The sequence below is a fragment of the Mustela nivalis genome, assembly GCF_964662115.1.
Source record: "Mustela nivalis genome assembly, chromosome: 15".
Taxonomy (NCBI): Eukaryota; Metazoa; Chordata; class Mammalia; order Carnivora; family Mustelidae; genus Mustela; species Mustela nivalis.
The window spans coordinates 4,490,566-4,504,996 of record NC_139034.1 but is presented as its reverse complement, the minus strand read 5'-3'; the positions used below and the strand labels follow the sequence as shown (position 1 = coordinate 4,504,996).

The 14,431-nt window shown below is 36.1% G+C and overlaps 1 protein-coding gene across 1 annotated transcript in view; it reads left to right on the top strand.

The window, feature by feature from the left end:
• The window catches only part of XPO4 (exportin 4), a 123,720-nt gene that overhangs the window by 59,849 nt on the left and 49,440 nt on the right, over window positions 1-14,431 (top strand). Inside the window, exon 7 of the mRNA XM_082701674.1 lies at window positions 13,197-13,309. Within this exon, the coding sequence (XP_082557800.1) occupies window positions 13,197-13,309 (113 nt within the window). The remainder of the gene's footprint in view (window positions 1-13,196; window positions 13,310-14,431) is intronic.

Here is a 14,431-nt window from a genome sequence, read left to right as displayed (position 1 = left end):
ATACTATGATATTTTTAAAGGCAGTGTGCAATATAATTCACAAACCATACAAGCCATATATTTATTTATTTATTTATTTATTTTTTAAGAAAGAGAGAGGGTAGGGAGAGAAGATTTCAGGAAGCCTCCATGCTTAGCATGGAGCCTGATGCAGGCTCAGTCTCACAACCCTAAGATCATGACCTGAGCCAAGATCAAGAGTCCGATACTTAACTGACTGAGCCACCTGGGTGCCCCACAAGTCACACATTTAAAATGTAGAATTAAATTTTTTGCTTAAAGTTTACTCAAGAGCTGTACAACCATTACCACCATTGATTTTAAGGAATATTTATCATCCCAAAAGAAACCCCATACCTTTTAACATTCCTACCTCCACCGCATTTCAATGGCAACTACTAACCCATTTTCTATCTGTATAGATTTTTGTATTCTGAAAATTTTTAAAAAGATTTTATTTATTTATTTGACAGAGATCACAAGTAGGCAGAGAGGCAGGCAGAGAGAGAGATGGAAGCAGGCTCTCTGCTGAGCAGAGAGCCCGATGTGGGGCTCGATCGCAGAACTCTGGGATCATGACCTAAGCCAAAGGCAGAGGCTTTATTTAACTCACTGAGCCACCCAGGTACCCCTGAATGTTTTGGAATCATGCAGTATGTGTTTTTTTTTGTTTGTTTGTTTTTGTGGGTTGTCTTTTTGTTGTTGTTGTTGTTTTGGTCACTTTTATGTGGTATGTTCTTGAGGTTTATTCATGTAGCATGTATTGACATTCCATTCCCTCCCCTTTTTTTTGCCAAGTAATATTCCACTGGTGGATAATACCATGTTTTATTTCTCAGTTCATCTGATCAGTTGATGGTCATTTGAGTTCTTTCCATTTATTTATTTATTTATTTAAGATTTCATTTTTTTCATTTGATAGAGATCATGAGAGAGAGAGAGCATGAGCATGGGGGAAGGGCGGGAGAAACAGATTCCCTGCTGAGCTGGGAGCCTGATGCAGGGGCTTGATGGCAGGGCCCCAGGATCATGACCCAAGCCGAAGGTAGATGCTTAACCAACTTAGCCACCCGGGTACATCAGTTTTTTCCATTTTTTAAAACCAATTTTCAGTATAGAATAATGCTGCTGTGAACATCTTTGTACAAGTTTTTCCTTACTTGTGGATTTGTGTTCCCATTTTTCTAGAGTGTATCTGTGGGAATGGATTTCTGGGTCAATATGGTAACTATATATTTAACATTTTGAGAACTGTCAGACTGTTTTCCACAGTACCTGCAGTATTTTCAATTAACATTGTGATGTACAAGTATCCCATTTTGTTTGCACTCTCACCAACACTTACCTGGTTTTTCTTCTTGTTTATAAACCATCCTGTTTCATACAAAGTGGTATCTCATTGTGACTTAGATTTGCCTTACCCTAATGGTAAATGCTGTTGAGCATCATTTTATGTGGTTACTGACCATTTTTGTATCTTTAGAGAAATGACTGTTGAGGTCCCTTGTCCATTTTTATTTATTGTTTATTATTTTAATTTTTTTAAAAAATATTTATGTGAGAGAGAGAGTGCATGAAAGAGCACAAAAGGGGTGGGGGAGAAGGGCAGAAGGAGAAGCAGACTCCCACTGAGCAAGAAGCCGGACATAGGGCTTGATCCCAGGACCCTGAGATCATGACCTGAGTCAAGGACAGAGGCTGAACTGACTTAGCTACCCAGGCACCCCTCCCTTGTTGGTTTTTAAATTGAGTTGTCTTTTTAAAATTTTTGGGTTGTAAGAGTCACGTATATATTATAAATATATAAAATAAATCCCTTGTCAGATAAATGATTTTCAAATATTTTCTGCCATTATCTGAGTTGTCTTTTTACTTTACTGATAATGGCCTATGAAACATAGAAATTTTAAATTTTTTTCTTTTGTTTTTTTGTGCTTCTGATATATTTATAAGATTGTTTTGCATGACCCAAGGTCAGAAAGATTTTTTTAAAACTGACTTTTTAATTTTTTTTTATTTTTTTATTTTTTTACGATTTTATTTATTTGACAGACAGAAATGACAAGTAGGCAGAGGCAGGCAGAGAGAGAGGAGGAAGCAGGATCCCTGCTGAGCAGAGAGCGCGATGTGGGGCTCGATCCCAGGACTCTGGGATCATGACCTGAGCCGAAGGCAGAGGCTTTAACCCACTGAGCCACCCAGGTGCCTCTAAAACTGACTTTTTTAGAGCAATTTTAGATTCATAGGACTATTGAGCAGAAGGTACAGAAATTTCCTGTATCCTCCCTTTCCCCGCACATGCATAGTCTCCCATTATCAATATCCCCTTCAGAGTTGTGCTTTTGTTATTATTGGTGAACCTACAAGTAACACATCATTATCTCTCAAAGTCCATGGTTTACATTAGAGTTCACTCTTGGTGTTCTGTGAATTTTGACTAATGAGTAATAACGTGTATCCACCAATCTTTTTTGTTCCAGCTGTTCATCCCTACCTCTCCCTGAACCCTTGTCAGCCACTAATTGTCTTACCATCTCAGTAGTTTCTCCTTTTCCAAAATGTCATGTAATTGGAATTGTATAATATGTGACCTTTTCAGATTGACTTTCACTTAGTAATGTGCATTGAAGATTCCATGTCTCTTCATTGCTTGATAGCTTATTTCTTTATTACTGAATAATATTATGTTGTCTGGATGATGGTTTACTTACCCATTAACCTACCAAAGGACATCTTGCTGCTTCTTAGTTCTAGCAGTTATGATTATACAGCTGTGTGCAGGTTTTTGTGCTGACACAAATATTCAACTGCTTTAGGTAAATACCCAGGAGTATAATTGCTAGATCACATGGTAAGAGTAGGTTTAGTTTTTTAAGAAACTGCCAAACTGACCTTCAAAATGGCTGCATTGTGCATCCCCACTGGCAGGGAATGCATGTTCTTTCAGCTCCACATTCTTATTAGCATTTGGTGGTGGTGTCAGTGTTCAGATTTTGGCTGATCTAGTAGGTGTGTAGAGGTATCTTATTGTTTTAATTTGCATTTCCCTGATGACATAATGATGTAGAGCATCTTTTCATGTGCTTACTGCCATCTGTGTATCTTTGGTGAGGTATCTGTTAAGGTCTTTGGCCCATTTTTTAACTGGGTTGTTTTCTTATTGTGGAACTTTAAGAGTTCTTTGTATATTTTGGATAATAGTCTTTTACCAGAAATATCTTTTGCAAATACATTTTACTGGTGTTTGTCTTATTTTGTTAATATTGTCCTTCACAGAGCAGAAGTTTTTAATTTTAATGAAATTCAGCTTATCGGTTTGTTCCATCATAGGTCATGGCTTTGGTATTACTTCTAAAAAAATCATTGTTGAATCTGTCATCTGGAACATCTAGAACATCTAGATGTTCTTCTGTATTCTAGGAATTTTAGAGTTTTGTTTTACGTTTAAATCTGGTTATTTTGAGTTAATTGTTGTTAGGGATATAAAGTCTGTCTAGGTTGGGTTTTTTTTTTTTTTTTTTTTTTTTTTTTGCATTGGATTGTTCAGGCACTATTTTTGGAAAGACTGTCTTTACTCTGTTGTATTACCTTTGCTCCTTAATCAAAGATTATTGGATTACATTTATGTAGGTCTGTTTCTGGTCTCTTTTATTTTGTTTCTTTGATCTGATTTGTCCATTTTTCTCTCCATTACCACCCTGTCTGGATTATTGTGGTATCATAGTAAGTTAGTGTCAGTACTGTCACTTTGTTCTTGTTCTTAAGGCCACGAAGATTTAGTTTTATATTTTTTCTGAGTTTTATGGTTTTTTTAGCCCATATGGTTAGGTTGGTCATATATTAGGTCTATCATCATTTTAAGTTAGTTTTTGTATATGGTATAAGGTGGAGAGCCAGCTTCATTTTTTACATGTTGAATATCTTCACAGGAACAATAACATGTTCCTAGACCATTTGTTGAAAGAGATATTTTCCAGTTGAATTGTCTTATCTCCACTACCTCCCATTCTGTGTAAAGTTAAAATGTGACTTCTCAATTCTGTTCCATTGGTTTCTATGTCTGTTCCTTTGCCAGTGCCAGACTGTCTTGATTATTATTGTAGCTTTGTAGTAAGTTTTGAAATCAGGAAGTGTGTGTCTTTCAGCTTTGTTCTTTTTTTTTTTTTTTTTTTTTTTGAAGATTATTTTGTCTTCTCTGTGTCCCTTGTGTTTCCATATGAAAAACAGAATTAGCTTATCAATTTCTGCAGAAAAGGCAGCTGGGATTTTGATAGATACTGTGTTGAATCTGTAGATTAGTTTGGGGAGTATTGCCATGTTTAATAGTGTTAAATTTCCTGATCCATGAACATGGGATATCCTTCCATTTATTTAGATCTTTAATTTCTTCTCACAATGTTTTATAGTTTTCAGAGTAGGAGGTTTGGAATTCTCTTGTTAAATTTGTTCCTGATGTTTTATTCTTTTTAATTTAGTTGTAGATGGAGTTGATTTTAAAATTATTTTCATATTCATTGCTAGTGTATAGAAATAGATTTTTTTAAAGATTTTTTAATTTGAGAGAGAAAATGAGAGAGAGAAATAATGAGGGGGGAGGGTCAGTGTGGGACTTGATCCCAAGACACTGGGATCATGACCTGAGCCAAAGTTGCTTAACCAACTGACCATCCAGGTTCCCTGAAAATACATTTTTAATGTTAATCTTATACCATGTAATGTTGCTGAATTTACCATTTAATGTTACTGAATTTACTGACACAAATAGTATTTTTAGTGGATTAAAATTTTTTGTATATGGGATGTCATTTGTAAACCATTATCTTTATTAAGGACTTATTATATGTAGGTTTTATATGTGTAGAAAGTAATTCATCCAAGTATCCTCCACCTCAGACCTAGGTGGAACAACATATATAGACAGCTCCTGGGATTTGGTAGATGTTAGAATCACTCCTTGGCCCAATGAGCTTTTTACTTACTGAATGTGCCCCAGTCTCCCCTTGTTGAAGGAGACTGACATGAAATTACCTGCTTTCATTCTGCTTCAGATCACTGCTGTCTAAAGAAAGTGTCCCTGGTTCCATTATTCTCTGGTCATATCATCATCCCAGTTTAAAAATGGCCTCTGTGGGATGCCTTGGTCGCTCAATAGGTTAAGCCTCTGCCTTCGGCTCAGGGCGTCATCTCAGGGTCTTGGGCTCTCTGCTCAGTGGGGAGCCTGCTTCCCCTCTCTCTCTGCCCATCTCTCTGCCTGCTTGTGATCTCTTTCTGTCAAATAAATAAAAATCTTAAAAAAAAGCCTCTGTGAACCTGCATAGTCTGATCTCTGCCTCTTCCTCAAAACTTTCCTGTGCTATTTTGTTAGAGCTGCTCTCACAAGCTGTTTCCTTCTGCGTTGGCACTCTTCACATGGACTTTCTCTGCCTGGACACCTTCTCCCCTTTGCCTAATCACCACCTGATTGTGCCTGAGATGGGTACCCTAGATCAGGTTTCTTTTGCTATGCTTTCTCATATGTATGTTATATGTGATTTTCTCCCACTTTGCTCACTTCTCATTTGTAAATTTTCATTTGTAGCTCATTTGAATAAATCTACTTACCCACTCATTTGGAAGCTCATGAAAGCATAGGTCATATGTTTGTTCACTATATTGTTTTAGCACCTTGCACAGTCTAGCATATAGTAATAGATGCTTAACAAATATGTATTATTTAATTAGTGAGGTAAGATGATTTGATTCCAAAATACTATTTTATTTCTTGGATGTTTGTTGATGCTGCTAAGATTATTTAGCTGGGAGTTCACCTGGTGTCCATAAATGCTTAAGGGTTTTGGCAATACTAATCAAAAATGACCGTATCATTTTGTAATAAGAATGTTTGGCAGGTATGTTTGGTGTGTTGACTTTAATAGTACTTCTTTTTTGTTTGATTACAGTGCATTTTATTGATACTCTATTTTTGTGGATCTGATTTGGTTTTAGTAAAAAAATTCAACTCCGTTTCTTGGGGAAAGGTAACTGGATCATAAAATAGTAATGGGATATAGAAGCCTTCACCTAAATTAGGATTTCCAGTAAACCCACTGTTACTATTTGCAGGCAAGGCTTGGGAAAACATTCAGGTGAGGTCAGTTCTCCTTTATTTCAGAAGACTTTTGGTTACTTGGGCTAAATGCTATCTGTGAGACTGGGCTTATTGGTTCTGTGGTGTGCCAGAAAGAGAAATAACAGTTTTTATTGTTAGAAAAATTCATAGTGACAGAGATTAAATGTTTAAGAAGAAAAACTTGGCTTTCCCTTTGCCTCTGAAACTTTGTTGTGCTAATGAAGTAGCTTAAGAATATGGGAAGATGGAGAAATTTAACTTTTTATTACTTTTGTGAAATGTTCATGTTGCTATATTATCTTCCCATACCATAAAATATTTATAAGTATAAGCTATGGTAATTTTCATACTCTCTGTGTTTGTTTGAGGATGATTTGTAGTTACTGTGTAACTCAATGTTTTTTTACTGTCAGTTATTACCACAAAATGATACCCTTACTAAAGGTGAACAAGAACTCATTTGCATTTGTAAGGACCAGTGTATTTCTGAGGATGACTTTTCTCCCCTTTATTAAGATATATGTGCTTACTGATAATACTGCTTGCTGTTTGAGACCTTAAGACTTGTTCAGGACAGAAGACTTAGTAGGATTTATCCAGTGACAATCAGTAGCAGGGTGCATTCAATTCTGTCCTAGTGTGTTTCTCTCTGATCATGCAGTTATAAAATAGGGCAGGTGGTACTTTTATATAAAGTTATTAAATGTTGCTGAGCTTTCCTAAGCAGAGAATTTTAGAGCTAGATAGGATCATTGTGAAACAGACAGTAGAGAATGGAGTTAATTATTCACTGTTCGGAGGTACAGTTGAATTTATGTCTAGTTGTGGCTGATTTTCCAGAGGATTAAGATAGTGTTGAACTTAGAGGACTGCTTGGGTTTTTGCATCAAAGAATTGGAACCCTTGCTGGAACCCTTGCTAAGAAGGGAGTGGGCTTATATTTGATACAGTGACAGAAATATTGTACTGAACTTGTGTTTTTTGAATTTGGTGAAAATATGGGAAGGTAAATTAAGATTAGATGGGGATGACAGATTTTTAAAAAGACAGGATTATTAAAAGACAAAGCTCTGTATGACTGTTTTACTGAATTTTTGTTCATTTGGGTAGAAATGAATTTTCTGATACAAAATATAAATTCCTTGAGTGCAATATTTATTATAGATAAATGTTTAAACCCAGAGGCCAAGGGGTGTCTGGGTGGCTCAGTGGGTTAAAGCCTCTGCCTTTGGCTCAGGTCATGATCCCAGGGTCCTGGGATCAAGCCCTGCATTGGGCTCTCTGCTCAGCAGGGAGCCTGCTTCCCCCCTCTCTCTCTTTGCCTGCCTCTCTGGCTACTTGTGATCTCTGTCTGTCAAATAAGTAAAATCTTAAAAAAAACAAAAACCCAGAGGCCAGGAAAATTCTTGATTTAAAATCTGATTCAGCTTTTGGTAAATGCTAGCTATTTAACTAGTATCAACCAGTTATAACTTGTAGGTCTCCTGAAACCTGATAGGTGTATAATATGTATAATAAATGATTAATTAGTAAGTAATCACTTCATTGTTAGACTCCTCTTTCATTGGTAATACATTTGGATAAAAAAGACAAAGCAGTATAATGTGTAGATATGGCATGTTAATGTAGTAGTATAAATGAAAACTTTTTTTTTTCCACTTAAAAAATTTTTTTAATTAACATATATTTGTTTTGGGGTACAGGTCTGTGATTCGTCAGTCTTACACAGTTAACAGCGCTCACCGTAGCACATATCCTCCCCAATGTCCCATCACCCAGCCACCCATCTCTCCCACCTAAATCAAAACTTTAAATCATTTTTCAAATGTCTTAAGAATAGAAGTGCTTGGGGCGCCTGGGTGGCTCAGTGGGTTAAGCCGCTGCCTTCGGCTCAGGTCATGATCTCAGAGTCCTGGGATCGAGCCCCGCATTGGGCTCTCTGCTCAGCGGAGAGCCTGCTTCCCTCTCTCTCTCTCTGCCTGCCTCTCCATCTACTTGTGGTTTCTCTCTGTCAAATAAATAAATAAAATCTTTAAAAAAAAAAAAAAAAAAAAAAAGAATAGAAGTGCTTGGAGCACCTAGGTGGCCCAGGCAGTTAAGTGTCTAACTCTTGGTTTCAGCTCAGGTCATGATCTCGTGGTCGTGGGAGCAAACCTTGCATCAGGCTCTGCTCATCACGGAGTCAACGTGCCCATCTTCTTTCTCCTCTGCTCTTCCTCCTCTTTCTCTCAAATAAATAAAATCTTAAAAAAAAAAAAAGTAATGCTTGATTTTTGAATTTTAGAGGTGGTCTTTTTGATTTGTTTTTAAAGTAATCTACACATTGAATTATCTGGGAGAGAAATGATATTTTGGGGTATCTTATACAAACATACAGAAATAGTCAATTGGCAATACCAAATCAAAAATTGAATTGCCCTAATTTTTTTGCATTTTGAATGTATGGATATGATCCAGATCTATATATGACTGTTCTATTCACATTGTGATATGCTTCTCACTGGTTTTTTTTTTAAATTGAAAAGTAATACTTGTACATTCATAGTAACAGTATTTCAGGTAATACAGAAGAACCCTCATAAGCTTTTCCTCTCTTTTTTGAAGATTTTATTTGTTTGTTTGGTTATTTATTTATTTATTTATTTGAGAGAGAGAGAGAAGAGAGAGAGAACAAGAGCAGAGGAGATTGAGAGAAGCAGACTCCCTGCTGAGCAGGGAGCCCAGTGTGGGGCTGTATCCCAGGACTCTGGAACTATGACCTGAGCTGAAGGCAGACACTTATTAACTGACTGAGCCTCCCAGGGGCCCCCACACCAGCCATAGCCTCTTAGAAAGGCAACCACTTTAGCAGTTTCACAGCATAGTCTGCTAACTAAAACATGTATTTCTTGTCAGAATAACTTTGTTCTTACAAATTTGTTTCATTCATTATACTGTTCCTTTTGTCTCCTTTAATGTGAAGTTTTTGTTAAAATGCTTTTGGAGTAGTTACATGTTCTTTCAGTAGAGATATTATTTATAATTAAGTTACATGGTTGTATCTTACTATACCAACAAGAGTATGTGTGTGCTTTTACTGTGCAAAAATGATGGTAGTGGTTGTGCTGGGCTGCTTTATAAGGAGAAGGTAGTTAAGTTTGCAGTGTTAAAGATTAATTCTTCAAAGAACAATTAAGGTAATCTCTGAGCGAAGTGTGTTATAAATGAGCTTTCTAGTAGAAGGCAAACATGTCAGAGATAAAAGTCCTTTCTAGGTTCAGAGTGGAAAACAAAAAACTGACGTGAATTTTAAAATAATTACAGGATCAGGGTGCCTGTGTGGCTTAGTCAAGCATCTTCCTTCAGCTCAGGTCACGTTCCTGGGGTCCTGGGATCAAGCCCTGCGTTGGGCTCCCTTCTTAGTGGGGAGTCTGCTCCCACATCCTCTGCTGCTCCCCTTGCTTGTGTTCTCTCTCTCTCCCTATCAAGTAAGTAAGTAAGTAAATAAATAAATAAATAAAATCATTTAAAAAAAGAAAATAATTGGGGGAAAATATTTTCTGATAGATGTCAGATACAGAACTCACATATCTCCATGTGGTGTTAGCAAAATGTAAGGAATTAACATTTTAAAAATATGCATGTCAGGTTTTAGAGGAAATTTGGCTGTGCATACTGGCACTAGGGGAAGTATATTTAAAAACAGACCAGGATCAGGGAAGCTGAAACCAGAATTTTTTTTTTAATTTAAATTTTTTTTATTTATTGTTATTATTTTTTATAAACATATAATGTATTTTTATCCCCAGGGGTACAGGTCTGTGTATCGCCAGTTTTACACATTTCACAGCACTCACCATAGCACATTCCCTCCCCAGTGTCCATAACCCCACTCCCCATCCTGACCCCCCCGACCCCCCCTCACCCCCAGCAACCCTCAGTTTGTTTTGTGAGATTACGCGTCACTTATGGTTTGTGAAACCAGAATTTTAAAAAATGAAAGATTTTGGGCGCCTGGGTAGCTCGTTTGGTTAAGTGGCTGCCTTCTGCTCCAGTCATGATCTCAGAGTCCTGGGTCGAGCCCCACAGCGGGCTCCCTGCTCAACAGGGAGCTGCCTGCTTACCTGCCTGCTGTTCCCCCTGCTTGTACTTGCTCTTTGTCTCTCGCTCTCTGTGTGTCAAGTAAATAAATACAGTAATTTAAGAAAAATTAAAGATTTGAGAGTTATTTTGAATGTGAGGTTTAGGTGAGCAATTGCAATTAATTCATTTCCTATCTGGAAAAAAGCCCTCTCCTAAAATTAGGTGTTTCCATTTTCTCTTAATACAAAGCCTTGATATCCACAAGAATTTAAGGAGCATACACTTTTTCGAAATACAAAAAGGGTAAAAAAGAAAAACAAGTATATTGGTTTAGATTTTGTTTCCATTTGTAATACTTATTAATCTTTGCCGTTATCACTGTCCACTCAATGAAGAATGTTGGCAATCCCTTGTTGAGTATGACTAGCAGGCTTAGTTCGGATGCAGGAGATTCATCGCCTTCCCTTGAAATGAGATTTTGCATTTTTCCAAGACTAGTATTACTCCTTTTACTTTTGACTGTATTCTTCCAATATTCTTCCTCTTTGCTTGAATTGTGTAGGGTTCTTGGAGGTTTTAGATTTTAGCTTTCTCTTACAGGTACCAGCCCTGAAGTATTTGTCTGTCTTATTCTGAGAGAGAACAGCTTGTGCATGCTCACTGCCTGGATGGCTATATTAACAAGAAAATTGATAGATGGTTTGTTTTGAGATGAACCATTTTATTACAGTATGTGAATCTGTCTCATATCCCACCTAATTTAAAAATAAATTGATACCCAATAAATAAATAAATAAATCGATACCTTTTCTAAGCATATGAAGTACTAATAAATTGTCTTATTTTTCTGGTTGAAGATATTTAGTAAAATTATACACATATATTTTGTTAGATCTAGATGGCCAACAAAATAACAGTTTGTTACCATTTTAATGTGATACTGCAGACTCCCCTAAAAAATTGGAATGAGATTGTCATGTTTTTCTTTATGCATCTGCTCAACACAGTACTGAGCGTAAGTAATAAATATAAATGGGGTGTTGAAATTTGAGGAAAATAGAGCTGGAAAAAAAATAAGTGGAATATTTTTATGAAATACAAAGAATTTTTTGCCTCACTCTTGGGTACTTTATTTCATATGCTCAAGCCTTATTTTTTAATGCCCCAAAACTTTTTTATTGTGGAAAATTTCAAAGATGTGCAAAAATAAAATACCCAGCTTTGTTAGCTCTAAGTTCTTGTTTTAAGCTATACTCTTCCATCCTCAGATTATTGTAAAGCAAATCCTAGACATCCTATGATTCCATCCACAGATATTTCTCTAAAAAATAAGCCTTCATTTTAGATAACATGTAAAAATACTAGTTTTCAATTGATATATTCTGAATGCAGAAGACAGTGTTAACAACATAAGATCAAAATACGCGCCTAGTGAGAAAGTGGAATCATTTAAAAAACTATCAACCATTGAAAACTCTTATGGGGCGCCTGGGTGACTCAGGTCCAAAGCCTCTGCCTTCGGCTCAGTTCTTGATCCCCAGGTCCTGGGATCAAGCCCCTGCATTGGGCTCTCTGCTCAGCGGGGAGCCTGCATCCCTTCTCTTTCTCTCTCTGCCTGCCTCTCTGCCTACTTGTGATCTCTGTCTGTCAAATTAAAAACAAACAAACAAACAAAAAACCTCTTTGTACTCATGGGCTGATTTTTTTTTTTCTCCCTTCAAAAAAAAGCCAGGCTTACTTCGTTTTAACTGTTCGTTTTGTGTGTTTTGACTCTTTCTCTGCACTTCCACAAGGGGGCAGATAAAGGAAGAGAAAAGTGAAGTAAGTGACTGACTTGAATTTCACTTTTATTTATCAATCAAATGGAGTTGCAGAACAATTTTGGAGCAATTTTTCAGAAATAAGTAGACTTCTCTTCTGAAACAACTTGTAGTCCCCTCCTTGCTCTTCAGAGACAAAATACTAGATATTTCAAAAGGGGGTTAAGTAATAATTTTTTAAAAAATGATTTCCAAAGCATTGTTGTAGCCTTTAATGTTCTCTTAATGATTCGGGCTTTAGTGAAAATACAGCATTTGAACATGGGTCTAATTTTTGCAAGCTATAGTTTTAGATAACTATTTTTGAAATTTCTCATTGAGTGATGAAAATGTTGCCTAGTTGATGTATTTAGCTGGACATCTGATTAGCAATGGAAGGGGCAGAACTACTGTCTTTATACCCAGACATCTTTCTCTTTTCTTAAAAACCTCAGTTTGTACATCAGTGTCATTGAGTGAATTATATTCATGGACACTTACAAATATATTACGGTTATTTCATGTATGGCAAAGATAGTATTCTATTTGAAGCATGCTTAATATTGAAACACTTGAACACCATAAAAGTAGGTTTTTAGTCTGTGGGAATTTTAAATGAGTATCTGTAGAGTTGTGCATAAACTGATTATTTCTTTATCTGGAATTGGTATTTGCATTATCAGTATGAGGCATGTTTTTTTTGCCTCAGTATGAGTATTTTTTTTTTTTTTTTGTTACCTAGTGAATATATTTCTTTGGGGAAAATACTATTTTTCCAAGTAGTCTATTATGAGACTCACATTTTGTATATGTAGTTTTAGTTGTTACAAGATATTAGGGGGAAATGTGGGATAAATACTTAGAAATTGATTGTTCCTTTTTTGTATATATTTTGGCATCTGTTTTACATCACGTTTTTTTCTTTTTGTTGCTGCTGTTAAGATCTCTGATTATCAACATTTTTATATCCCTACAGCATGACATGACATGTAATTCTGATGAAACTGTTCTTATATTCCTGTAGCATGGTTTTGGGTTTTTTGTTTTTTGTTTTTTAGCACTTAATGCCTTTTATTCCTTAGCTTCATTCATGAATTATGTAGCATATGTGAAGAGGCTTAAACTGTTTCCATTACATTCTTTTTGGATGGCTCCTGTTATATTTAGGATATACTTAAACTTTAGACAAAGTAAGAATGTCGTTGTTGTCCTTGACACCAGATAACTGGGCAGACATTATATAGCTATGTTTGAATCCTCACAAAATGTGCTGTTAAAGCCAACAGAATCCTGGCGGGAGACTCTTCTGGATAGCAGAGTTATGGAGCTGTTCTTCACAGTAAGTCTTGCTTTTCATCTCTGGTGGTAAAGGCCGAGGGAGGGTGCCACTAAAAAGAGTACATGTTTTGTATTTTTCTTAAGTAAAACAGGATAGATTGCTTTCTCCTCTGAAGCGTTCTCTTCTAATCAATAAATCTGCTTAGATAGAAATTATATAGAAATATTCTTGCTAATTTATAAAAATGTCATGTAAGTATGAAGACTTGAATATCCTGGAGCTGAAGTTCTCAAACATTTTGGTCTCAGGGCCGCTTTACATTCTTAAAAATTACTGACAACTCGAAGTAGCTTTTGTTTATGAGTTTATACTATTACTATTTACTGTATTAAAAATTCAAACTGAAAACTTTAAAAAATAATTTAGTAATTCATTTAAAAATAACAATCTTTGAGGGGGCGCCTGGCTAGCTCAGTCAGTTTAGCATGCAACTCTTGATCTGAGGGTTGTGGGTTTGAGCCCCATGTTGGGCGAAGAAATTAGTTAAAAATAAAGTCTTTAAAATATTGACACCAAACTGTTATATATTGACATAAATAACATTTTAGTGAACAGATAGCTATATTTGGGGGAGGGGGAAGTTTACTGAAAAGAGTGGCATTGTTTTATATTTTTGCAAAACTCTTAATAGAAGATAGCCAGATTCTCAGATCTGCTTCTGCATCCAGTTGGTTGTAATATTACAGTGTGACAGTGGAAAGGGCAAATACTGTGTTAGTATTAGTATGAAATAGTTTTGCCCTTATGGACAACCTGACATGGTCTTAGGAATGTCTCAGGATTCCTGGACCTCACTTGGAGATCCACTTTAGTAGAGTAGTGTACTTTTTTAATGTAGTAATTTATCAGTCATGGGTTAAGTTAGTGTTGTTGAATAGCAGTTATTTCAATTATAACTTTAAATAGTCCTGTTTATTACTTGCTAAATATCAAGAAGTAGGCAGTATGTTCCTATGTTTGCACATGAGGATCCCCACCGTAATAGTCCAAAGCTGGTAAAAACATGTATATGGAGTGGGGAGGGATGCTAATTTGCTGTTAATAGTACAGGCACACAAGTTAGTTAGATAAAATGACTGGAGTGAAAGTCCAAATAAAGACCAATTAAGAAGGAAAAAAGGA